This window comes from Lontra canadensis, unplaced genomic scaffold (genome assembly GCF_010015895.1).
Source record: "Lontra canadensis isolate GAN:19392208 unplaced genomic scaffold, GSC_riverotter_1.0 scaffold41, whole genome shotgun sequence".
Lineage (NCBI taxonomy): Eukaryota > Metazoa > Chordata > Mammalia > Carnivora > Mustelidae > Lontra > Lontra canadensis.
The window spans coordinates 1,815,910-1,839,892 of NW_022631035.1; the positions used below are offsets into that span (position 1 = coordinate 1,815,910).

The window sequence follows — 23,983 nt, forward strand, 5'->3', positions numbered from 1 at the left end:
TGGGGCCCTTGGGCCCATGGAGCCCAAACGACTCGCTTCCTGGCCCTTTACATAAGAAGTTATTGGATCCCTACCCTAGAGGTTCTCTGAGCTCTCCTTTCTATATTTACCAGAATCCTAAATCCTAAAGTCCTACGTTTTGGTTAAATAAGACACAAAACATCAACACAGTGAAATCTTATGCAATCATTACAAATGATGTTTACTAAGAGTTGCCTAATGGTCTAGGATAAATTTATTATAACACCAAAGATTAAGTAAAAGAAGCCGCGGCTGCAGTCTCATTACACCAATGCAGAAACGTACGTGCACGGAGAAGAAGACTGACAGGAAACAGACCCAAAAGTTAACACTGATTGTGCTCACGATGGTAAAATCTTGAATAATCTTCTCTCTTTTTTTTTTTTTTGCTTTTTAGTTGATTTCTACAAAGGGATATTCCACTTTACATTTGCTTTTTACATGAAAAAACAAAACTTTAACCCTAATCATATAAATGAATACTACCTACCAAATTATTTTCCTTTCTCTCTTCAAGAAAAGCTGGTGGTTTTTAACTTGGCCGTTAGAGACAAGAGCACATTTTACTCGACGAGGCTCCCAACGGTGACTGTTTATCACCACCAGAAGGACAGTTCTGTTCAATCTAACCTCAGCTCCTCGGCGTGGCACAGGGTGGTTTACTGTAAGAGGTCTGCCTGCCCGGGACAGCCTCGCTGTTCCAGACAGTGCTCATCTGACGGCTGTGCCCTGCAGCTGCGGCCCATGGACCCCAACGTCCATCTGATGGTGACCTTGTGAGTTTGACTTATCCTTCACAGTGCTTCCTGCCAAACACTCGCTTCTGTAAGTTTTAATCATTTCCCAGCTCCGAAAGGACCTCAGGTCGCTCCTGACACGACACATCAGGCTGCGGCAGCATGAGAGCCCTTGCACCGGTCAGGGGCAGGGACCCACTCTAGAATTTGTGCAGATCGACGGGCGTCTGCGTGCCAGCAGCTTCCCTAGTGAACGCCAAGTCCCTCCTGACCAAGACGGAGAAGCGCACACTAGAGACGTGGGCGAGAACGTCCACTCACTGTGCTGGGGGTGAGGACGGAGGGCGGGGGGGGGGGCACAGATTCCCTTCTAGGCTCCTCGTGCCTTCTCCCCGCCCCCTTCCTGCATCTCCTTCACCTCCTGAAAACCTGCAAACATGCCCCGTGCGAGTCGCATCGAATCAGCCCCAGCCTGGCTGGGGGAGGGGGGGGCCGGGAGGGCAGGGGTGGGTCGGAGGCCCTGAGCACACCTGGCTCGCCACATCGTTCCAGAGTCGGGGTGCACAGAGGCAGGAAGGGCAGAAAACCCTGGAGAGACGGGCAGGAAAATGAGCGGAAACAAGGCCTGGTTCCAGATTTCAAGGCGCACATGTGGGGTCTCCGGCCCACAGATTCCCACCTTTCTGCTGCCGCCTCCGACCCCATCGGGACCAGATCAGGACCAGATCGGGACCATCATCCCACAGATGATCTCCCTGCAGCTCTATTCCTACTAAGTCACGTTCCCACGGAAACATCATCCAGGCTCTCCTGGCCGGTCCTCCAAGTCGAAGGCCATGGCTCAGCGTTCAAAGCGCCCACATCTCACGCAGTCTACCCCTGACCTACACCCTGCCCCACACCTTCCTACGTAATGAGGCCGGCACACGCGCTCTCTTCGCAGACATGCACGTCACCCCCGGTGACAGCCAGCCCGTAGGGCTGCGTCTCCTCCACACGTCCCCTGGGCCCTCAGAGTGTGTGTGTCCCCGGGAACACAAGAGCCCCTGGTGCACGCGTGTGTTCAGTCTGACCCCGAGCTGCTTGTGACGCCCAGACGCGCTCTGCCCATGTCAAGCTCCACATACATCGTTCACTTTCAGGCCACAGCTTGTCCCCTCAGCTAGACCCCAAAGGCACGAGACCACCACGTTTCTCTGCACCGCCTACGGCGCTCAGCGTAGGTCTGGCAGACGCCGTGGGATTTTGTCCGTTACGCTGTGGATCACGAGTGGAACGGATGGACTCCTGAGTCCTCTGGACCAGAGACCTTCTGCAGTCCTGTCACACGGACCTGTGATCTTCCTTGGCAGCCTCCAAACAGGGAGGACGGTTACAAAGAAAACCTCACCAACCCCTCGCGAGTGGAGACCCACGTGCAAGGAGCTGCAGCCGCGGGGACGCAGACGACGGGGGGAGCCCGTGTGCCCCCCTGGTGGGCGGGCGCTGCTTGGACTGAGTTCTGCCTCTTCCCCACGTCCTGGGAACGTGGCTGTGTGGCCCCTGGGAGCGGCACCTCTGCCGACCTCTCCCTGCCCATGGGAACATCCATCTCTCTCTGTGCCACCTGCCCTTCTGGCCTGTTCTCTGCCCCTCCCGGCTGCCGCCCTGATGTCCCTCAGTGTCCCCTCCCAGCTGATCTGGGTTGCAGCCGCCCTCCCTGCCACGGATCCCATCCACTGTGTTCCTTCTTCCTGTGTCTCCGCTGGGCACGTTTCTATATTCCTGCGTCGGAGTCCCACCTCCGGCTTCTAGCGTCTTCGTTCAGCTCCCACCATGTGCACACGCTTGTCGGCCGACATTCGGCAGCCTCTCTCTGTGCTGGCTGTGCCCCACCCCATTGATTTCTGCTTCTCGGGGCGCAGTGGAGAGCGTCCCTAGGCAGGTGCTGGCCTATGTCAGCTGGGGGATAAGCCCAGCCGCTGAGGAGCACAGTGGGTCACCCCCTGCCTGCCCCTCTGGGCAGCTCCCCCTCCCCCTTCACTGCTCAGGGCTAAGTCGCCCTACAGGAGGCTCTCCCTGGGCTCCCCCACAGCCCTGGGGTTTGGTGGCGAGGGTGAGGCTAGCAGAGGGGTGCTGCCCAGCCAGTCCAACACCGATAGCCTCTCACCCCAGGGCGCTGGGCTTACGGGAAACACTGCTTCAGGGGCAAGCAGCCCAGGCCCTCGTAGGTCTCCCCAGTGGCCGGCCACTGCGCTGCCAGCCCCCAGGGCCCATGCTCCTTCTGCCGTTTCTCTGGACCGTGGGAAGGACCAGAGGTCTGTGCGTCTCCTGGTAGAAAGCCCCGGAACACGCCCCCCAGAGCACGGGAACAGCGCGCAGCTGAGTGCTTTCCCCGCGCCCCCTGGACACGGGCTCTCTCCTGGCCGCACAACGACTACGTGGGAGCGTCTCAGCGAGATAGAAAGCAGAAAGGAAGGAATGAAGGAGCAATGGGGGTCGGCGGCACAGCCCTGACGTGGAGGCCCGAGCACGCACGTCCATGGTGGTGCCCGTCAGCGACGCGGGGTCTCCCGTGTGCAGCACCCCAGCCACGTCCTCGGTCACGTTCTCCAGAGCGCCAGACCGCAACAAAGGGCGTGGGAGGCAAGGGTCGTGACTCGGTCTACGGCCAGCAATCAGTGGCAGGATCCAGCTTCCAGTCTACCTGGGGGTCAAACGGCTCTCCGTGTCATGACGGCCCGAGTTCCAGAACACCCAGGGCTGCGGCTAGGGACACGCCCCCAGCAGACCAATACGGAGAGGGTGCTCTCGGGCACCGCACAGCAACAGGCCGCACGCGCCACTCGCCCAAGAGGCAGAACGTTTCCTTCATTCTCTATGAGTAAAGCCTGAGCCTCAGGAGGCTGAGCTGATGCCCACCAGTTGCGTCTGTAGGGTCGGTCCCTGGGATCTGCGTCCCTTGGGTCCCCGGGGGAAGCCCAGGTCATGGCAAGAGCCACTTACCAGCGCAGGGCGATTTTGATGGGGGTGGTGAGGCATGACGTGAACAGGTCGGCCGGGAGGTCGGGGATCATGGGCAGGAGCTCGTTGGCCTCACAGGCCGCCAGCTGGATGCAGTTCTTCATGGACGGCGGCAAGGGCATCTGTGCGAGCGGGTGGTTGGGGTTGATGGCAGCGACCTGCAGGGCAGAACAGGAAGGGAGAGAGAGGCTTAGTGGCCACAGACGGCTACAGCATCCGCTGGAAACGTGGCCCCAAAGCAAGGACCGACAGGGCAGCCCCCGGAGAGGCCACCAGGGAGTGCCCTCCTGCAGTTCGTGGCCTCGCGCTCGTTACTGAGGTCCCTCCACCGGCACCACGGGCGGGTCTCTGGGAAGTAAGTTCTCGCCCCGGATTTGCACCAGTGCCGGACCATCCCAGCGTTCGTACGTCCTTCCCTTCGGGCCCCGCACGGTGTCTGAGTGTTTATCTTACAATCCAGTCTTCATCCGGCATCCCTTGTTTTGGTGTGTTCCCTGACAAGGGTGCGGCTCAGGTAGAGAGAGTGACCCCACCAGCCGCAGCAGCGAGCAGACGGAAGACGCAGCGGGGACGCTGGGAACACACCGAGGGCCAGGGCCTGGTTGCTTCCAGGTTCCGCGGGCGTCACCCAACATCTCAAAGCGTCATAACGAGATACTTATTAATTCTGTAACCGGCGGGTTTTTTGTTCTTCTCATTTTGACACACAACTTCACCTGTCCTTGAAGCAGGAGGACTAGTCCTGCTTGTGGTCTCCTCCGCTGAGACTTTGGTCGGCAGGCCCCAGCCCCGAAGCCTGGCGCACACCACACTGCGGAAGGAACAGCAGCCGCTAGTTACCGTGGACTGACGGGCAGTCTGGTGAACAGCAGCAGAACTCACCCAAACCTGGGACCTCAGACAACCTGACGGCCTCCGCCAGCACGCGGCCTGGGGCCCCTCCCCCCCACACTCGAGGCCCGCGCCGCACTCAGGTGGCGATCCGGTCCTCCGGTGCTCCGCCACGAGCTCCCTGGGGAAGGGCTTCCGTGGCACGGAATCAGAGGGCGGCCCTCCCGGGGCTGGGGACGGCACGGGGACGGCACGGTGCCGGCAGAGGGCAAGCGGACAAAATCGTACAGCGGCTGACAGGCTTCACACGTCCTGCATGTCAGTTTGCTGTGCGACAAGGCAGCAGGGTCACGGGTCACTAACAGAATGAGAATTAAACCCCAGAAAATGCCAGTTGAGCGGGGCATACGCAATGTCCAGGACCTGCTCGCCCACTCCCCACAAACAGCCATAGAAAGCTACTTGCCGCGGCCTGAACGCAGGCAGTCCCCACCCCACAAGTGCAGGGCGGTGTCAGCGTCCTCCTACCTGCCCCGGCGCCTGGTGGTGGGACCCGCAGCCACAAGGCCTGAGGTCCCCGCATAGTGAGGTTCGAGAGTGCAGGCACGTGGAGGGGATCCTTGGGTCCACGCGCCAGAGCGGCAGGACTCCCTCCTCTCCCTGTGGATCATCACGGCTATGCAGGCGACAGGAGGGTCCGTGGCGACTCCTCTCCCGTCACGGCTCCGTGTCCGGCCGGGACCGGGCCGGGCGTCACTCTCACGTCTGCTCCTCACGGACCAGCCCTCCACTGTCGACGTTTCTCAGAGCTCTTTCCCAGTCACGATGTCACGTGCTTTTGCAAAGGGCCCCAGAGGTGAGTTTTATTTCCATTCTTAGCGATCTCCTGCAGTGAGGACGCGGCGCCCCACGGAAGGCATGCGCGCCCCGTCCCTTGGTCGGAGCGGCGGTCACACAGTAGGAGGCTGCTCCGGGTTCCGGGCGCGTGCGCCCCTCTGGACCCTGCTGAAACCCCAGCCGGGGACACAGGCCGCGCTCCACGGGCTCTGCCGACCAGGCCCGGGCCTCCGGGGCCGTGTTTGCCCACTCGTGGACGGCACGCCGGTGAGGAGACCCTGCTCTTCGCCTCCGATTTCTCGCGTGGAGGGAGGAAAGGCTGCAGCTGTACTGATGACCCATTCTGCAACAAGGACATTATGCCCAGAACACCCAGCACTACTGCGCTTAGTCGTAAAGAACATCTTACTTCCAATAAAAATACAACTGCTAGAGCCGTGCGTTTTTTTAATGGTGGTAAAATACAGGTAACGTGAGTTCACTGTTGTAACCACTCTGGCTGTGCGGTTCGGTGGCCCTGAGAGCAGTGACCCTGCGCAGCCCTCACCAGAGACAGGTTCAAAGCAAACGCGGCACCCAGTGGCTCACGTGTCACCTCGGGGTCTCAGCTCAGGTTGTGATCTCAGGATCATGGGATCGAGCCCCACGTCAGGCTCTGCACTCACAATCCTGCTTCTCCCTCTCCATCTGCCTGCCTCTCTCTCTGTCAAATAAATAAAATCCTTTTAAAAACTTAAAGATTCTCTCTGTCCTCCCGTCCCCACTCTCACTCACTCTCTCTCGCAATAAATAATAAAGCAGAGAGGAAAGAGACGGCAGAGTCACACCCCAAATCCTCTCCTCGCGTCCCACTCCCCGCTCAGACAGCCGGCGGAGCACCTGCCCCGCAGGACACTGGCTCCCAGGGCTGCAGGGACGGTCCCCCAGAAGGACGTGGGTAGAGCAAATGACCTCTTGAGCCATCTGGACCAGGAATTTTCCATGCCAGGTGGGTCTGTGGCCCGTCAGGCCCGAGGCACACAGCACCACGGGGAGGCTGGCAGGTGTGTCACAAGGCTGGGGCAGATGGGGGACACTCCGGACCTCCGCGCTAGGTGCGAGTGCCCCCTCCCTGGCCCCAGAACTGGGCCACCAGGCAACTCTCTGCGGAGTCTGGAGGGAACCGCTGGTGGGCGGCAGGTTTCGGGGGTGCCAGTGCCCACACGGAGAAGCACAAACAGGGCAGAACTGCAACGGGAGACACAGCTGTGATGCACGAAGCCGATTCCACAGTCTTGTTTTCCTTTTCAGAGAGACGTCTACTTTCACAGCAGGGATCTTGGAGGTTCCCTGGTTAGAGCTTTCTGGTTTATGATTTGCTTCCGTGTTCAGCTTCCTCGCTGACGGAGTTGCGAGTGAGCAGCTGGCCTCCGGCCACAGGCGTGGACACTGCGCTCCGTCTCCCGTGTCTGCACGGAGCGTCTGCAATCTCACGCCCCCGCGATGGGAGCGCCACGTGCTGGGCGCCGGCCCGAGGGGAGGTAGGGAGGTGGGCGGTTCACATGCCAGCCGCCACGGTGGAGCCCCGGGGGGTTTGACGAGGCCTCCCTGGCCCTGCACAGGTCTGTCCTATCTGGCCCACGGGTGGTGCTCCCACGGCACTGTCGGGGGACGAGGCCACACAGTCTACACCCCGGGCCTCACCAGCGTTTGGCCCAAAGCCTCCCAAGTCCCGAGCCCCGGAGGTGCTCCCTGGATGCCGAAGGAGGAAATGACAGGTACGTGGAGAAACATCTTTATTCCAAATACATCCACTAGAAATTAAATTTCCCAATTCAAAATAGGCATTGCTAGAAACCCCAATGGCTCCACAAGCCCCTCGCAGCACGTGGTCACACAGACGGGAGTGGGCGGTGGGTCCGGCTGCAGCTGGCCTCCAGTGACTGGCGTGGTTGCCTGTCCAGCGGGAAGCATTCTGTCACTGTCCCCGCCTCCCACCACACCATCGGGCTCCCAGAAGGCACACAAAAGTTCTGCTTTCGGGGTCACTACGATGGCACCATTTGAAAACAGTGACATTCAAGGCAAAGGAGTCCATCCACCAGCGAACCACTAGTTTCCAGGCTCACTCATCTGGGAAGACAAGCACCTACCTTAACAGAGCAGTTTTTCCCACACACTGTTTGGTTTTGTATTTACCTAAGTTACTGACTGACCTTTTCATCGCACTTACTCTTTGGAAACAGCCTGCACGAGCACAGAGAACTCTGCAAGGCCACCCGGCACAGCCATGAACGCACCAGCCAGGGCCACCGCGCAGCCCAAAGGGCGGGTCTGACTCCCACCTCCGCCCAGGGGGGTTTCTCCCAGGGAATCTAGAGACTCAAACCCAGGAAACAATTTCAAATTTCAAAACTCACTGGGGCCTTCTGGAGGATTTGGACAGGGTCCAGAAAAGTCTGGCAATGTGACACACGGCAGATTCAACGGAGACATCTGCTACGTGTCCCACACGTGCGGGTCACGTGGAGCCGGTGAGGGCCAGGAAGCACTCATCCTGGACACACGGCGGCTGGGGCTCGTTTTCTCGATAGAACTCCGACGTCATGCTGCTGCTTTCTCCTACGGACATACACATGCACGAGACACCTAACCTCAGGGCCTTTACCCAGTGCATCCGTGAGAACAACACCTACCCGGTAACAACTCGGGTTCCAGCAGCTTCTGCACTCGGTTCAACGATGCCTGCTTATGGTGGACGTCTTGCAAAGTGCAGAGAGACCGAGATCCGCAAAGGACTCCATGCACTGCTGACCCAGCTCCTTCCAGAGTGTAACGCGGCCTCTGTCACGGGACAGACACTGTACAGACACTGAAAGCTGCAGTCATTTCCCATAAATAACTTATGTAAGTTTCTATGAAATACTAAGTAGCAGTTTAACAGCTCGTGGTACTCACGGCTGAGGACGACGGGCTGCCCAGGAGGGCAGTCACTCTTGTTGGACGAGGCCTCGCTGGTGCCCAGGAGCCCTCAGAGCTGCCCATCAAAGGGCAGAAAAGACCCCCTTTAGCGCGAGATTGGGGCGATCACCCGGAGAGCTCACTCGAACGGACCGTGCACTGTGGGAAGCCTTTTGGCTGTTGGCAGCTGGACAGCTGTGAACACAGACTCTCTCTATACCTCAGTGAGGACATTAGTTCAAACCTGGAACCAAATTCTACCCCCCAGTGACTCCTACACGGCCACCAAGGAAAGGAAATGAGGCCCCGAGGAATTCTGCAGCCTTCTACTTCAAGAAGAGAACTTCCATTTTTTGGCTTTGTGAACAGTGCCGCTACGAACACGTGTGTGCACATTTCTGGGTGAACGTATGTTTTCAGTCCTCGCGGATACAAGCCAGGAGTGGATCACTGGGTCACACGCGGCTCCAAGTCTAATAGGTGAGGAGCCGGCGGGCCGTCTTCCAAGTGGCCGCACCACTGACGTTCCCGCCTGCAGGTGAGGGCTCCACGTCTGCCGCGTCCGTGCCAGCACCGAGCATCACCCCTTGCTTTATTTTAGCCATCCTGGTGCGCGTGCAGGGTGCCTCGCTGTGGTTTTGATCTCATATCCCTGGTGAGGGCTGCCGTCCTTCCCCGGCTGTCTGGTGTGGGCCAGGACCGCCAGCACTGTGTGCAGTGAGAGTGGTGGGGGCAGACGGCCCTGCTGCGCCTCTGATCTCAGTCTCCCGTAAGTATGGGGACGGCAGGAGGCTCTTCAGAGATGCTCTCTGTCTGGCTGAAGAAGGTCCCCCCCTTCCCTGGCATGCTAAGAGGAATTATTCTTTTTTTTTTTTTAAAGATTTTATTTATTTTATTTATTTGACAGACAGAGATCACAAGCAGGCAGAGAGGCAGGCAGAGAGAGGGGGAAGCAGGCTCCCCGCTGAGCAGAGAGCCCGATGCGGGGCTCGATCCCAGGACCCTGAGACCATGACCCGAGCCGAAGGCAGTGGCCCAATCCACTGAGCCACCCAGGCACCCCAAGAGGAATTATTCTTAACATGAAAGTGTGCTGGATTTTGTCAAATGCTTTTTTGCATCAACTGATTTGATCATATAGACTTTCTTCTCCCGTCTGTCGGCGAGGTGGATCCCGTTCATTGATTTTTTTTTAACCAGTGAGCCAGACTTGGAGAGCTGGAATGACCCCACACAGTCATCGAGTGAATCCCCTTTAGAGCTCACGGGAGCCGACCCACTATGGTTTGTTGCGGGATTTCTGCATGTAAGTGTGTGAGACGCAGTAGTTTGTGGTGTTTCATATTTTCCTTTTGTCCCGCGTGTCCCTTCCGACAGCAGGTAACGAAATTCCGTCCCCTTTCCACCTCTGGACAAGCTCTGTGCACACCCGGCACGAACGCCTCTTCAGATGTTTGTGGGGTCCTCCCGCGAGATCACCTGGGCCTGAAGACTCCCTGTTCAGGGACTGTTGAGTCACAACCCGACCTCCCTCGTAGTTATTGGGTCACTCACGTTATCCATCTCACGCTGGCCGGGGGCTTGGCATTTGTGGTTCTGGAGGAACCAGTCCCTCTCAGAAGTCGTCCAATGCCCGAGGATGAAGGTGTCTGTGGCATCCCCTCACGTTCCTTCAGAGGCCGCAGGATCGGGATCCCCTCCTCTTTGTGTGGTCCACGCTACTGAGGATCCCCGAGAAGCAGCTTTCTGCTTTGTGGGTGTCCACTTTCTCCGTTTTCAGTTCCAGCAACTTCTCTTACGGCCACTCTGGTGTTCTGGCCACTGTGGCTCGTCTGGTTCTCCTTGTGCAGCTGGCTGCGCTTGTGCCGTGCCGGAAAGTGTGAGGCCCCCCAGAGTGACGGTGCTGGCAGGTGAGCTCTGGGGGGCGACGCCCCCAGGAGTGGGGCCCATGTGTCAGAGAAGCCCCTTCCACCGCGCGAGGACACGAGGAGGAGGCCCCAGCGGAGAAGGCCTTCATCTCGGGCTCCAGCCTCCAGAGCCGGGGGAAGTGCGTTTCTGTGGCTCATGAGCCGCCCCCCCCGTCTCTGCTGTTCCGCCACAGTAGCCCAAACGGACAAAGGTAGGTTGGATCTTCTGACCCCTGACTTATGTGTTGATAATTCTTCTCTGACATTTTTGTGTTGTCTTTCTATCACCGACTTCTGGTTGATCCTACCACGATTAAAGAACATACTCCGTGACTTTAATCATTTCATATTTGTCGAGGCCGGCTTTATGACCCAGGATATGCTACACGTCGATGAACGCTCCAGGGACACTGGCCACGGGGGACAGTGTTCAGTGTCCGTCAGACCCTTAGGATGGACATTCCAACAGAGATGGCTGTTTTGCCTCCCAAAAGAGCCAGCTTTGCTCCCTCTTGTGCAGTCCACACGCCTGCTTCTTCCCCGAGATGCGAGAATTAGCACGTCTCTTGGTCCCTGAGCTGCCTGTGCGGACACCACCTGTGCACTCGGCCCCCGTGCCCCCGGGGAAAGGCAGCCTCCCAGCTTCTCCAGCATGGCTCTGTGTTCACCCGCCTCTCACAGCCAGAGGGACAGGTGCCCCAGAGGATCCGCCGCCCTCTGCCGCTAGGACCCTTGCAAGAGCGTGTTGGCCGTTAACCCCGTGTCCTCCGGCTCCACGGCAGGCAGGTGGCGGGGACATGTCTCCCTGAGAGCAAACGGGCTGGGCAGGGTGGCCTGAGCCACAGCCCGGGGGTCTGGCCGGGATCTGCGTTCCAGAATACTGAGTAATTCCTAGCATGTTTTAAGGCAGATGAAATTAGATAAAATGATTAAACTCTAGATTTACCTTTGGAGAAGCTCCCGGTTTTATGATGGCTACAAACAGTATATTTTATTCATCAGTCTGGATTAATCATTTCTTCTTTGTTTCTTTTTACATTTCATGGAAGTCAGTCAAAAAGCAAACATATTCGATGAATCATGGACATATCCAAAGAGGACGACCACCCGCAGTTTACCCAGATGTGAATTTACTTGGGGGACCACGGCGGTAAGCACGTCCTGCACATCGGCCTCCGATGCGGTGTCCGTCAGGTTTGCATCGCAGACCTGATTATGGCCGGCGACACTGGAAGAAGAAACACCACAGACCACACGCACCTAACTGTCAAATCACCCGTGTAACACCCCACCGCGTGCGGTCCCTTGAGGACGCGTGCAGACCCCGGGAAGTGTTCGTGAAGGAAGCAGAGGGGCCGTTCCTCCCGAAAGGTGAGCGACAATGGGACACACTGCTCGCCTGCGGGTCCCACGATACCGTCGGCCAAGAGGGCTCCAAAACTCCTCCGGCAGAGAAATCACTGCTTTTCCTCCCTAAGCAGTCAGGTTACCGGTGGGGAACTGGAACAGGAGCTGACAGAGGAGATCTCGGGGTCCCACACGACCCACAGGAGGGACAGTGCGCAGGCACCCAGCCCAGCAGAGCTCAGGGGCTGGTCAGGTCTTTTCCATCACACAGACGATGGGATTAAACATAAAATGCTCTGCAAAGAGAACGTGTGGGACAAGGAAGGGAGGCTGTACCCATTAGCTCAGACGCGCCGGCAGCCGTGGCCCCGGAGTGGGAGCCCAGCTCTGCTCTGCGCCTCCCCTGACGCCACTTTCCTGCCCCCATGGCTCCGTGTCCCGGTGCCCACTTGCAGTGAGAGTCCCGATGCCCTCGAGGCAGCTTCTCCCTATGGCTTTCCCACAAACCGTTCTGCTTTCTGGCCAGTGCAGCAGTCCCCAGACCCCCTGCGGACCAGCCTGGCCCACTAGACCCTCCCCTCCATAAAGGATGGCTTTCTTCCCCCCGGCCAGCCGCTGTGGGCTCCCAATTAAAGGGGTTGCTGCTGTATTGTTTTTAGATTAAACCCACACACTCTCGCCTATAAAACAGCTGAAACGGTAGCATTTCTTCTTAAATTACACATGAAACTCCTCTGTTCTATGTATGAGAATGTCAAGCACATTACACATTTATCACTACTCGTTTTGAAAATCTTGCTATTATGAATTCTCACTGCTTACTCTACAGAAAGTGTAAGGTACACAGGGGTGGACGTGGCCAGCCTTTATTAAAATGAAGGCAGGAAACTGTCCAGAGTGTGGGCAGAGGAGCAAGAGGCGAAGGGGGTCCCAGCCACAACCTGCCGTGGCGTGGGCTGGAGGACCAGGGTCACGTGACTGGCTGCCACCGGACAGCCCATAGCTCACCCGCGAGCCTGGGCCAGGCATCCGGCCACCATCTTCGCTGCTCCTGCCCGGAAAGCTCTCGGGTTTTCTTCTCTAAAAGAGTTCCTGATGCACCTGGGGCAAAGCAGGGCGACTGGTGAGGCAGTTGGCGTCCCAGGGAGGTAACAGCCCTGCACAGTGACTATGCCCACAGCCAGCCAGCCCCCCGGCCACTTTCCCGGCTGAGAATTCCCACCCGTGAGTACATGGGGGCTTCCCCTCCCTCATCCACAGGGGAGACAGCGCAGAGTCATCACACGCCTCCAGGATAAAAGAGAACAATCCACGTAAACCCAAGAGAAGAGTCGGTACTTGGGGGAAAGGGCATGACACAGAGAAGAGGGGGATGCCATTTACAAACCCACAAATTAGCACAGTGACACCTAAAGAACAGGAACCGACTTCTTGTTTCTCCACCGCCCACAGGTGACAGCTCTGCAGCTGGACAGGGTGCGGGCTTCGAGGCTGCTGCACCGGAGCCATGGAGCTGGGTGGGCCTCGAGGCCCCCAGCACAGCGCCCCGCGTCCCCACAGCGGGTGCTCAGAGAACATCACACATCCACACACACCGACTCCTCGCGGTGAGCGGTGGCCACGACACACACCTCTGCCGGGACGCTGGGAACCGGCCTGCAGTGTCAGGCGACACCCACGGGCGCCGGAGTGCAAACAGGACCCTGACGCAGACTACAGACTTGGCGGCCAAGTCCACGGGCATCCTTGTGACGTGCTGTCAGGACCAGAGTCCACAGTCCTACAGAACGCACGTTTAACGCATCCTGAAGAGATGCAAAGAGTCCGCAGTTAGTTCTTTTTTGTCAGAATTACTTCAACTCTGGGGACACCTGGGTGGCTCAGTTGGTTAAGCGGCTGCCTTCGGCTCAGGTCATGATCCCAGTGTCCTGGGATCGAGTCCCACATCGGGCTCCTTGCTCGGCGGGGAGCCTGCTTCTCCCTCTGCCTCTACCTGCCACTCTGTCTGCCTGTGCTCATGCTCTCTCTCTAACAAGTAAATAAATAAAATCTTTAAAAAAAAAAAAGAATTTCTTCAACTCTGTCATAAAATGTTGTCACCATGACAGACGTGTGACGATGTCACATGTCAGTTCGTACACAGGGACGCCCGCGGGAAGCAGGGTGGCTCCATTTGGACTCAGGGGTGCTGCGAGAGCGAGTCTGCTTGTTGCTACGCAAACAAGGGTCCACGCGACAGGTCTCCGTGAGCCGGGGCGCCATGTGAGCCAGCAGCCGTGGGCCGGCCAGCAGTGAGCAGAGGACGGAGGGCGGATGCGGGACTGGCTCGGTGGCGTCCAGGGAAGAGGCTTGCAAAGCGCCAACAGTCCGCGAGAGGAGAGGAGGCCGCTGAGGGCGGGCTGAGCGGTACAGCAACCGTCCTGGCCCAGGAAAGACACGCTCCCTGCTCCCCACTGGTCACCTAGAAGCGGCCCGAGCACCAGTCCCAGTCCCAGCCCCAGGAAGACTGTGCTCAGGGCCATGGCTTGCCGGCATGCTGCTCAGCCCAGTGTGTCTCCGGGGACACCACCACACCCAGGCCCCGACATGACACCCGGGGGCCCCACGGGGCTTGCACACACACCCAAGGCTGTAGACAGTCACTGTCAGGTTGTCCACTTACTCGTGCCCGATACCACTCCCTGCCGCCACCCCCAACCACAGTGGGGCCACGTCACCCGGGCCAGCCACACATACAACGGGACGTCTGCTCGGCCGTTGGTGAAGAGAGGCAGATGTGCCAACCCCGGCTCAGGCCCCTTCCCACCGCATGCCTAGGCACTGCCAGCGGCCGGCGAGAACGCCACCGGCCAGAGGCGCCAGAGCGGAGGGTACGAGTGGCCCAGGCCCAGCTGCGCAGTGACTGACCACACGGCGAGCCTCACAGAGCTTCCTGACAGAGCCTCAGCGCCGCGGCTCAGCAGAGGAACCAGAGCGAGAGGTTCCCTTCGGAGTGAGCCCTGGCCAGGGCGGGCGCGACCAGGACGCACTCTATCCGCCACTGCCCTCTGTGCCAGCTGATCTCCAAAACCATGGCGTATGCTCACTTGGTAATAATAAAACTATTTATTTTAAAAAACGGAGACTTGAAGGCAAACTCTTAATGCTCAAACTACAAAGCGACGCGACCCAACGAAAAACGTGCGGAAGACGGCTGAGTGGCAGCGCGTGCTCCTGGCAGAGACATGGTTCGAGCCGCGAGCAGTGGTTTTCGCAGGGCTTTCTGGGGGTCAGGGAGGGCTTCTGCGGCACCAGCAATGCTCTCGCGGCGGCTCCCGGTCCTCAGCGTGGCAGTGGGCCCACGGAGAATGTGAAAGCCGACAGCCGCCCTCTGGACGCACACCCCTCGCGGTGTCCCGCCCTGGAGGCTCTCCGTCCCAGGAACCATCTCCGCGCCTTCCGTGCAGTCACGGCCACCCTCTTCTCCGACAGGTCGCGCAGCCCATCGCACTGGCCGACTTCCTGCAGCTCACGCTCCTCGCCTCCCCGGGAAAGCCGCTACGGCACGCTGGGACCAGCGGCAGAGCGGGGAGGAATGACGCGGGGCAAGGAGGCGACGAGGCTACACTGGACTCCGCTCCGTCCAGCACACCACGGGACGGCGAAAACAAACACTAAGAGACTAGCTGGGAGCCAGATTTATCATTTATCATTTTCATCTCTGCTACTTCTGCAAGAGACCGACTGAACAGCAGCCGGCCGCAGCACGTGCGACGCAAACACGAGACTTCCCCGCGCTGTAATTACAGAGGAGGGAGATGAAAGTCAGAGCTAATTATGAAGCACATGGCGGGACGTTGCACCGCCATCTATCTGCCACTTCAGATAATGGATTTCTCATTTGCTCTCCCCCATGAGAAATTAGTCAATTAAACATTTTTTTCCCAAAAAAGATGCATGGAAGGCTTTTTCGTCGCACTCACTGAAACGAGCAGTTTCCGAGGCTGAGTAAGGCTCGGCGACATACAGAGAGCACGAGGTGGGGACGACGCAGTCCGGGAAGTCGGCGCTCAGGCCCCCGCCCGGGGGAGCACCTGCCTTCCACGGGAGGGCGCGGGGGGAGGCCGCGTCCACTGCGCCGTGGGCCGCGGAGGCAGATGCACTGTCCTCCTTCACCCGCCTGAAGCTCAGGAACCGGGACCAGAACAGGCAGCGTCCTCCGGCATCTCACTTACATATTTTACATGCAAAAAGAAAACCTTTTTTGCAATATTTGTTACTTGACGTGAGGAAAAGCATATCACCTCTCGGGGCTCTGAGTCTCGGCGCTCATCGGATGACTGTGCCTCGGGTAAACGTGCAGGAGACGCCCAGAAGCAAGGCAATCATCGGACGACACGAAACGCGGTCTTCCCTCCTCTCACGACAGAACGCAGAAACCACGCCTCGCGGAGCCGGGCTCCGTCCCCAGGGATAAGGGGCACCGTCCGCACCAGTCACTCTTACGGCATGCTCTGCACAGGGACTTCATTTATAAATATAAAATCCTAAACTGCATGACATGTTAATTTTAAATTCTAACACATAGAATTTCAAATTTTATCGCTGATTATGTCAGCCGCAGCCTCTGATGAAACATGAAGGGGGGCACAGCATCACATTAAAATTAACAGACACAAACGGGCTGGAGGGAACACATACTCGGGACCACGTTTGCTCCGGAATCGAGTATTTCCTGCACTGCCACCGGTCGGAATTCATGATCCCCTCGAGGCCGCAGAATATTTGATTCCCGCACTCCCGCGCAGACCACGGGATGGAGGTCTCTTAATTGAAAATGCCTCTGCAATTTATCTTCAGGATTCACTGTTCGGTTCAAAATCAAATATTAACTAAAACAACTGCGAGAGCCGTCTCTCCACGAGCAGAGCACGGCCCTGGCTCTCAGCTCCTCGAACAGAAGGGACTGGTGGCCATGCTGGCGCTCATCTTCTGCACTTAGCTCAGTGGGTGTTTTTAACGCACGCGTGCCCCCCCCACGCACACACATGCACACGCGGCGGGGACAATGACAAAGACGTGGAATTAATGGCTACGCCCGGCCATGGGTCTGTTCCTCCCAAAATCGATGTGTCTGCTTTATTTAAGCATTTATCTCAGAGGCAGAGGCCACTGGAGCGCAAACCAACCCTGTTAATGTTCTCACTTAATTAATGTTTAGATTAAAAATGACACTGAGTAAAAGGAGATGTAAAAATGCGCCCCGAGGCTCGTGCCGCGTGCCTCCCAGCTCTTTGTCACTGAACCCACCAGGGCGCCCCGCGGAGACACCGCTCGAGTCCTGGGGCGCGAGGGCCTCACCTCCAGCTCCTGCTCCCTCTGCAGGGCAAACTGCTTGAAAGACTTGACGATCAAGCCGGCGTTGGAGCAGTCGTAGACGAATATGGACGGGCTGCCCATCCACGTCTGCAGGTCATACACAGACAGCGGGATGTACTGCGTGTAGTTCTGGAAAACAAAACACAGTGCACGTGTGACTTACATCTCCTGCACAGGAACGCCAACCCGCCCCCTGCGCAACAGGGAGGAATGACACCCCAGGCCAGGTGCCACGGAGGGCTGTGTCACGGCTCACGAACGTGAGAAGTCCTAGCCAACCACACCCTCTGCCACATGCCCGCGTGCCGCTGTGCCCTGACCTGTGAGCACCAGACAGCGGCCCCAGTCCTGTCCCCACTCCAGAGCTCCTCAGCTGTCACTGCCGGATTCAGCGGCTCGCTGTCTCCTGCGAACCCGGGCCATAGTCCTGCTCATGGCAGGACTTCCCTCCATGCGTCCTACCAGCAGGGCTTCCCCATCGACCTCCCTCTCCTGGGAACCAAACCACGGCCCCCCTTACACACTTACAGGATGTGCACATGTCCCTTTCCCTGCCTGCCATCTTCCTCCATGACTCGTGTGTGCTTCTAGAACATGCCACGTCCCCCACGCACCAGGGAGACGTTCCGAGGAGCTGCCTAAGCTCAAATCTGCATGTTTCCCCCAAAGTACCTTCTATTTCAGAGAACCGTAAGCACTTAATCCTGCAGATGACTTGGAAATCACACTTAAGGGATACAAGCGGATTTGGCACTCTGATTTTTTCAAACCACTGAACAGAAACTTATTAACATGAATCCACTAAGTGAAATTTTTTCTGGACACCCTGTACTGCTCAGTACTCGAAAGCACTTGGGAGATGACTGGGAATAGAGAGCAGGATGTTCTCACCTCAGCAGAGAAACGAGGACACTCCTCGCTCAGAGGCTGGGGCCTTTTGGCACAGACCACCACCCGCACTGACCCTTCCTCGCACCCCCCCATGCCTGGCGGAGCTGCCAGAGTCCACACCATAGGCTTGCAGCGAAGGGGACTGTGTTCCCCGCAGCTGAGCCTCTGGTGTCGCCACGAGGATGGCGAGAGCGGCAGGAAACAGGCCAGGAGCCCAGAGGACCCTGCAGGGCCCAGCGACATCCCTGACGGGACGGAGGCGGCCCTCAGAGGCTTTCCCGAAACGCACAGCAAATTGGAGATCTAAGTCAACCCAGATGGGATGAGGCCGCGCGCGGACAGCACAGGTGCATGTGCGTGTGGGGGCAGACATCTGGACCCCGAGAGGGACCCCGCTCCGCTGGCGCTGGGCCGCTTTGCCAGGCTGCCCTGCCTCTCCCGTGGCTGGCAGGTCGTCGCTGTGTTACGATCGAGAATGTTTGGAAACGCCATCCCTGGGCAGGCTCACCGGACGCTGCCACACGTGGCGAGGCTTCCCGAGGGAGCCTACCAGTCCACGCACGCCCAAAGTACCCGCGATCTGACGGGCTGATCCTAAAGTCCGCGCGGGACAGAACTGCATGAGAACGTCGCGCACGCACCCGTTTTCAAATAAAGAATAATGAGCCGGGACCCGCACAAGATATTAAATATACTATAAATCCCTGGTAATTACAGGACGGTATTAGGGAGGGCAAGAAAAACCAATCAACAGAAGACAACGTCCAGAAATAGACCCACATATATGATTACAACGGGGGCGGCACGTCAGCTCCGTGAGGGAAGAACAATTCCGTAAGTGACGCCACAGAACATCACCAGCCATTTGGTGTTGCTGAGGCGCCACGTGCAAAAGATCCAGGACAGATTTTAAAACTAAGAATAAAAACAGAATGAAAGAGTTTTATTTATTTTGGTTCAAGAACGTCCTCCTACAAAACTCGGAAGTCTTGAAGAGAAATAAAATAACGCAATAATCATATAATTCTGAAAAAACACACACCAACGACAAGCGAGTCAAGAGCAAAGAGAGTACAACACAGTGACGGGATCTTCCCGGTGTTCGTGGCTGCAGAGCTTCTGCCCAGACCCACGGTGGTAAGAACCACACACCGGCAGCCGCACCGCAGGAGAGGGAAGGGCTACGAGAGCTGCGCGCGCTCGATGAGTCGTGGGAACACACGCTACAGTGCGAACCAGCCATCCGCGCACGCGTCTGTCCTCGCCCCGCGAAGTGGAAAGACGTCCAGAAGATGGACGGAGCAGGAAGCGTTCGACAGGGCTCCAGTCTGTCGCTGGCGGACGTGTGAGTATGGAAGCTTTTAAATTTTTAGTATTATTATTTTTTTAGAAAGAGTGTGTTGGGGGGAGGGGCGGGGGGGAGAGGATCTCAAGCCGGCTCCCTGCTGAGCACTGAACACGGAGCCCAATGAGGGGCTCGATCTCATGATCCGGAGATCACGACTTGAGCTGAATCAAGAGCCAGACAGACAGCCGACTGAGCCCCCAAGCGACCCCGGCAGCAATTCTGGAAGGCCATTTGGGAGTACGTACCAGTTGTACATGCACACCCCTTTGGCTCCTAGGTGTCCATCCTACAGAAATACTTGCCTCTGCACACGGAAATGTACACGGTCGAACAATACTCCTGCTGTAAAACCCTGTCAGCCATCTAAATGCCACCACGGAAGAGACAGCGAGTCGAATCTGTCTTTCCTCCCCTGCCTCACCAGTGCACGTTCCCGCTGGGCGCGCTTCCCAGCTCCCTCCGCAGCTCAGTCTGACCCTGCAAACTCCGGCCAACAGGACACAATCAGAAGCGATGTGTGCAAGCCATCAGGGCCACCCTCCTGCTCCCCTCTTCCTCTCTCCTCCTGCGGGAATGCAGACATGGTGACACATCTCCAACCACGCAGAGGACAAGAGCAGAGGGACAGAAGGGGACGGTCGGATGGAAGAGGCCTGGGCCCCACATCCCGAGGAGGCTCCAGCAAGCCCCAACAACCTTCGTGGACCACCACAGCCCATCCCGCATCCTCGCACATCCCATGTGAAGGGCCATTAAGCAGAGAGATGTCCACACATCCATACCCCGGACCGGGCTCACTGCTATGGATTGAGGCAGAAAGATATTCAAGCCGCATTATGACTTAAAAAGTGCAAGTCTTAGAACACTGCCCAGACGACGATATCATCGGGGGGGAGGGTGCAGGAGGGGGGAGGAAAGGGCTCTGTGTGGGAAGCACGCGTACCCGGGCTCTGCTCCGCACGCGACGGGGACCTGGGAAGTGTCTGTCACAGAAACGGTGCTGAAGGGAGAAGCATCGAACTACTAACCAACATCCAAAGCACAGCTGTTCCTCCCGTCCCACGTACCTTGGCGGAACCAGCTGTCCAGGCCGGAGGCGCGCAGGGCCCCCTCTGTGTGGGAGGCCGCCGGACACCCCCGGGCCCGCCAGGCGGATGTCTGGTTTCTCCTCCCCCAGAGCTCCCCGTTCAGAGAACGCATCTCTCCCTTCTCTTGAAAAACATACTCAAGGCCAAGTTTTCATTTCAAACAAAGACACTGAAATGGGTTTTAGATAATTTATTCATCACAATCCACTTCATCTGCCAGGTTGCATTAAACACGAAAAAGAAGGGTCCCCCCGCTTCGTCCGACTGTCCTCCAGGCTGAGCCAAGCACGGGGCGGCGCCGGGACAGGAGGCGGGGAGAGCGGCCCTGGGCTCCCGGGGGAAGCCGTGACCTCGGGGGAAGCACCTCCGCATTTCTGAGAAGACTCCGGGTGCATCTTTGGCCAAAAACGTCCAAGGGTGAGGCAGAGGTCTCGGCCACAGTCACGCGCCTCCTCCTGAGGGCTTTCCCGGAGGGAGCCCCGGGGCGGCGAGCCTCCTTCTAACCCGGCGCATGGCCCCGCAGCCCCGCTCGCGAAGGGGTCCACAGGAAGACGCAGAAGATGCATTTTCCTTCCACAGGGCGTCCTCCGAGCACAGGACCCCCCCGTGGGAGGGGACGGCCCGGAATGTCAGGTGTGGAAGAGCCCGGCTCCCGGCTCAAGTGCGGCCGCCAGCGACCGGGGAGCGGGAGCCCCAAGCAAACTCTCCGACCCTCAAAATCTGCCCAGCTGGAGGCCCACTGGTTTCGCGGACCCTCTCTCTGCCTCTCCTTTGCCACAGTCAAATAACCAGGCTCTCCGTCAGTACTTCTAAACAGATATCACTAAGTAACAGCTTATCACTAAGTAAAAGCTGTGCTCTACCGGCGGTGGCGGGCTCCCCCTTCCGCTCCGTGCCCAGCGCGTCCTCGAGGCTGCAGAAGGGCAGACGGCGGAGGCTCCTCGGTGCCTGCTATCAAACTCGCACACTTGTAATTCTAGAGCCGCGTTGGCGCCAAATCCTACCGAATCATTTCTCGTAACTACGTACCTGTACTGAGAGTGCCACGGGATCCAGGAGAAAAACAGCTGTTAATTTTATTGTAGACCTGACTTTTCTGAGGATTTCTAGGACTTGATGTTTGCAACCACTGAAGACGGTGGGTGCAGATCCCATCTCTTCAGGAGAAGTGCTGGAGAACTTGGGACTATTTCTTTGTGAGAGTTTCAACGTTCAAAAAAAATATGATTCCCCTGATGCTCAGAGATAAAACCCTAACCCGTTCCTCGGATGTCTTACCCTATTTGAGAACCGGATTAACAGAGCAGAAGTTCTCAACCCCACGTGCATCAGCCCGGCAGGGCTAGGGGCGGGGTGGGGCGGGCAGTTACACACACACACCGGGTCCCCTCCACCGGTGGCCGCTGGAGTGGGACACGCTCCTGCAGTGCCTGGGGTGGCCGGCGAGGGTGAAGGACAGACTCGGGGACCTCGCGCCTCACTTCCCGTGGACTGTGCGCCTCCTGCTTTAGGAGGAACACTCCCCAAATGCCTTTTTTCCCTTTATGATTTAACAGTTTACACACACTGATCAGGAAACAGTTTGCTGTACAATAATTTTCAAAGGAAAACACCGGCTCGTCCACCAGTCGACTGTAAGACTTTCAACCACAAATTCAGTCTCTGATGGATACAGGGCTCCTCGGGTTTTCTGTTTCATTCTGGGTCACTCTGGGTAAGTTGTGTGTTTTAAGGCATTTCCCATCTAATTCAAGTTGTTAAATGTACTGGTATAAAATATTAATCTGTCCTCATCTCTTCTACGTCTACAGGGTACGGGGTGATGTCCACTCTTTCATTTCCACACGTGGATCCTGTCTTCTCTTTCCCTCTTGATCCATCCAGCTAGAGACTCGTCCTTCAGAAAAATGATGTGAGCGGTCGGCCCTCTCCACGGCCCGTCCTCCACTTTACTCCTTGCTGCTCTTTGATACGTCTCTCGTTCTACTGGCTTTGAGCTTATTGGGCCAATTGTTTTCTAGTTTCTTAAGGCAGAAACCGAGATTCTAATTTCAAACCTTCCTGCCTTTCTGTACAAAGATTTAAGTGAACCGCATCCTGCAAATCTGGTGAGCCCCAGTCTCACTGTTGAGTCTCAATGATCTTTATTTCCTTTGTGGTATCTTTCTTGACACACGTGTTACTCAATGTGCAAATAGTTGAGGATTTCCCAGATATCCTGAAATTCCAAGTTCTGTGCCCAGAGGGTATACGCTGCAGGAGGCGATCCCCCAGGCCTCACGGAGACGTGGGGGACCCGCGTGTGGCCCTCTGGGGGCCCCACCAGCCACACCTGAGAGGGTGCCCGGTCTGCAGTGTCGGCAGAGGCTGGTGTCTGCTACGCAAAGTGGCCGATGGTGGCGTTCCAAGCTTTCGTGGTGGTAACGGATTCCTTTTTAACTAGAAAACACATACTATGTCTGGAGTTTTCTCTGTGACAAAGTTTTTAATTGCCCACTTTAGCTGTAATTTTAACTTCCATTCTGACCCGCCATGACTGACAGACGGTTCTTCGAAGCTCTGATGAGGACTGTGGACACGCAGCTTTCTCTCTGGGGCCTGCATGCGAGCTCTGTGCACTCGGAGCTCCCGGCAGGTACACATGCACTCGGGGCGGTTCACCCGACCACGGGTCGTTGTGAGATGTCCCGCTCCTCCTCTGGCAACACATGGTCTCCAAGTCCATTCTCTGCCAACGGGGCCAGGCCGGCCCTCTGACCACTAGTACCTGTGAGACACACCATCGTCTCCATATGTACAGCGCGTCCCTGTGGATGGCAGGAAGTAGGGTCTGACTCTCAGTCCCGTCTGCTACAAGCTTAGGACAAAACATTCTAGAGAATAACCAGTCTGGATCCACCAAAAAGTCGATGTGCGGTGTTGGGCGAGCGAAAGCAGGAGTCGCAGACCGGGAGGGAGGATTTACAGAACACACACCTGATAAAGCACTTGCATCCAAAATACAAAAAGAATCTAAAAAGTGAGCAAGAAAACAACCCTATTTAAAAGTGGGCAAAACAGGGGCGTCAGGGCGGCTCAGCTGGCTGAGCACCGGACTCCGGGTCTCGTCCGGTCTTGATCGTGGGTCGTGAACTCGGGCCCCACTGAGCTGCATGCCGCGCCCGGAGAGCACTTGAAAAAACGAGTGGGCAAAGATACGGACACCCCAGCGGAGAAGGAACACAGACGGATGAAGACACTCCGTATCATACGTCATTAAGGAACTGCACATTCAAACCGCAACGAGACACCCGTGCGCCTAACGAGAAGAGCGAAACTCCCAGACCCTAGCAACTGCACGTGCTCAGTGGGACGGGGGCACCGGGCACTCTCGTCCCTGCTGCTGGGAGGCCAACTGATGCAGCCCCTTCGCAGGACAGCCTGGCGGTGGCTTAGAAAGCTGAACATACTCTCGGATCTAGCAATGCGCTCTGAGGTATGGACCCAAATTAGTAAAAATCCTTGTCTAACCAAAAACCTGCATTCGCAAGAGCCAACTAACCCGGAAGCAGCCAAGATGTCCTTCAATCGGGGTCCATCCAGACAGTGATGTGTCACTCAGGGTAAAAAGAAGTGAGCCATCAAGACACATAACACGTGAGAGAACCGGAAATGCACATTCCCAGCTGGAGAGAG

General features: G+C 57.3%; 1 protein-coding gene across 2 annotated transcripts in view; it reads right to left on the minus strand.

Moving 5' to 3' along the window:
- The window catches only part of RPTOR (regulatory associated protein of MTOR complex 1), a 307,386-nt gene that overhangs the window by 156,084 nt on the left and 127,319 nt on the right, over nt 1-23,983 (minus strand). For both annotated transcript variants that reach the window (XM_032870426.1, XM_032870427.1), the window contains exons 5-6: nt 16,964-17,110; nt 3,744-3,919 (exon numbers count right to left, since the gene is read on the minus strand). In XM_032870426.1, coding sequence (XP_032726317.1) covers nt 3,744-3,919; nt 16,964-17,110 — 323 coding nt within the window. The remainder of the gene's footprint in view (nt 1-3,743; nt 3,920-16,963; nt 17,111-23,983) is intronic.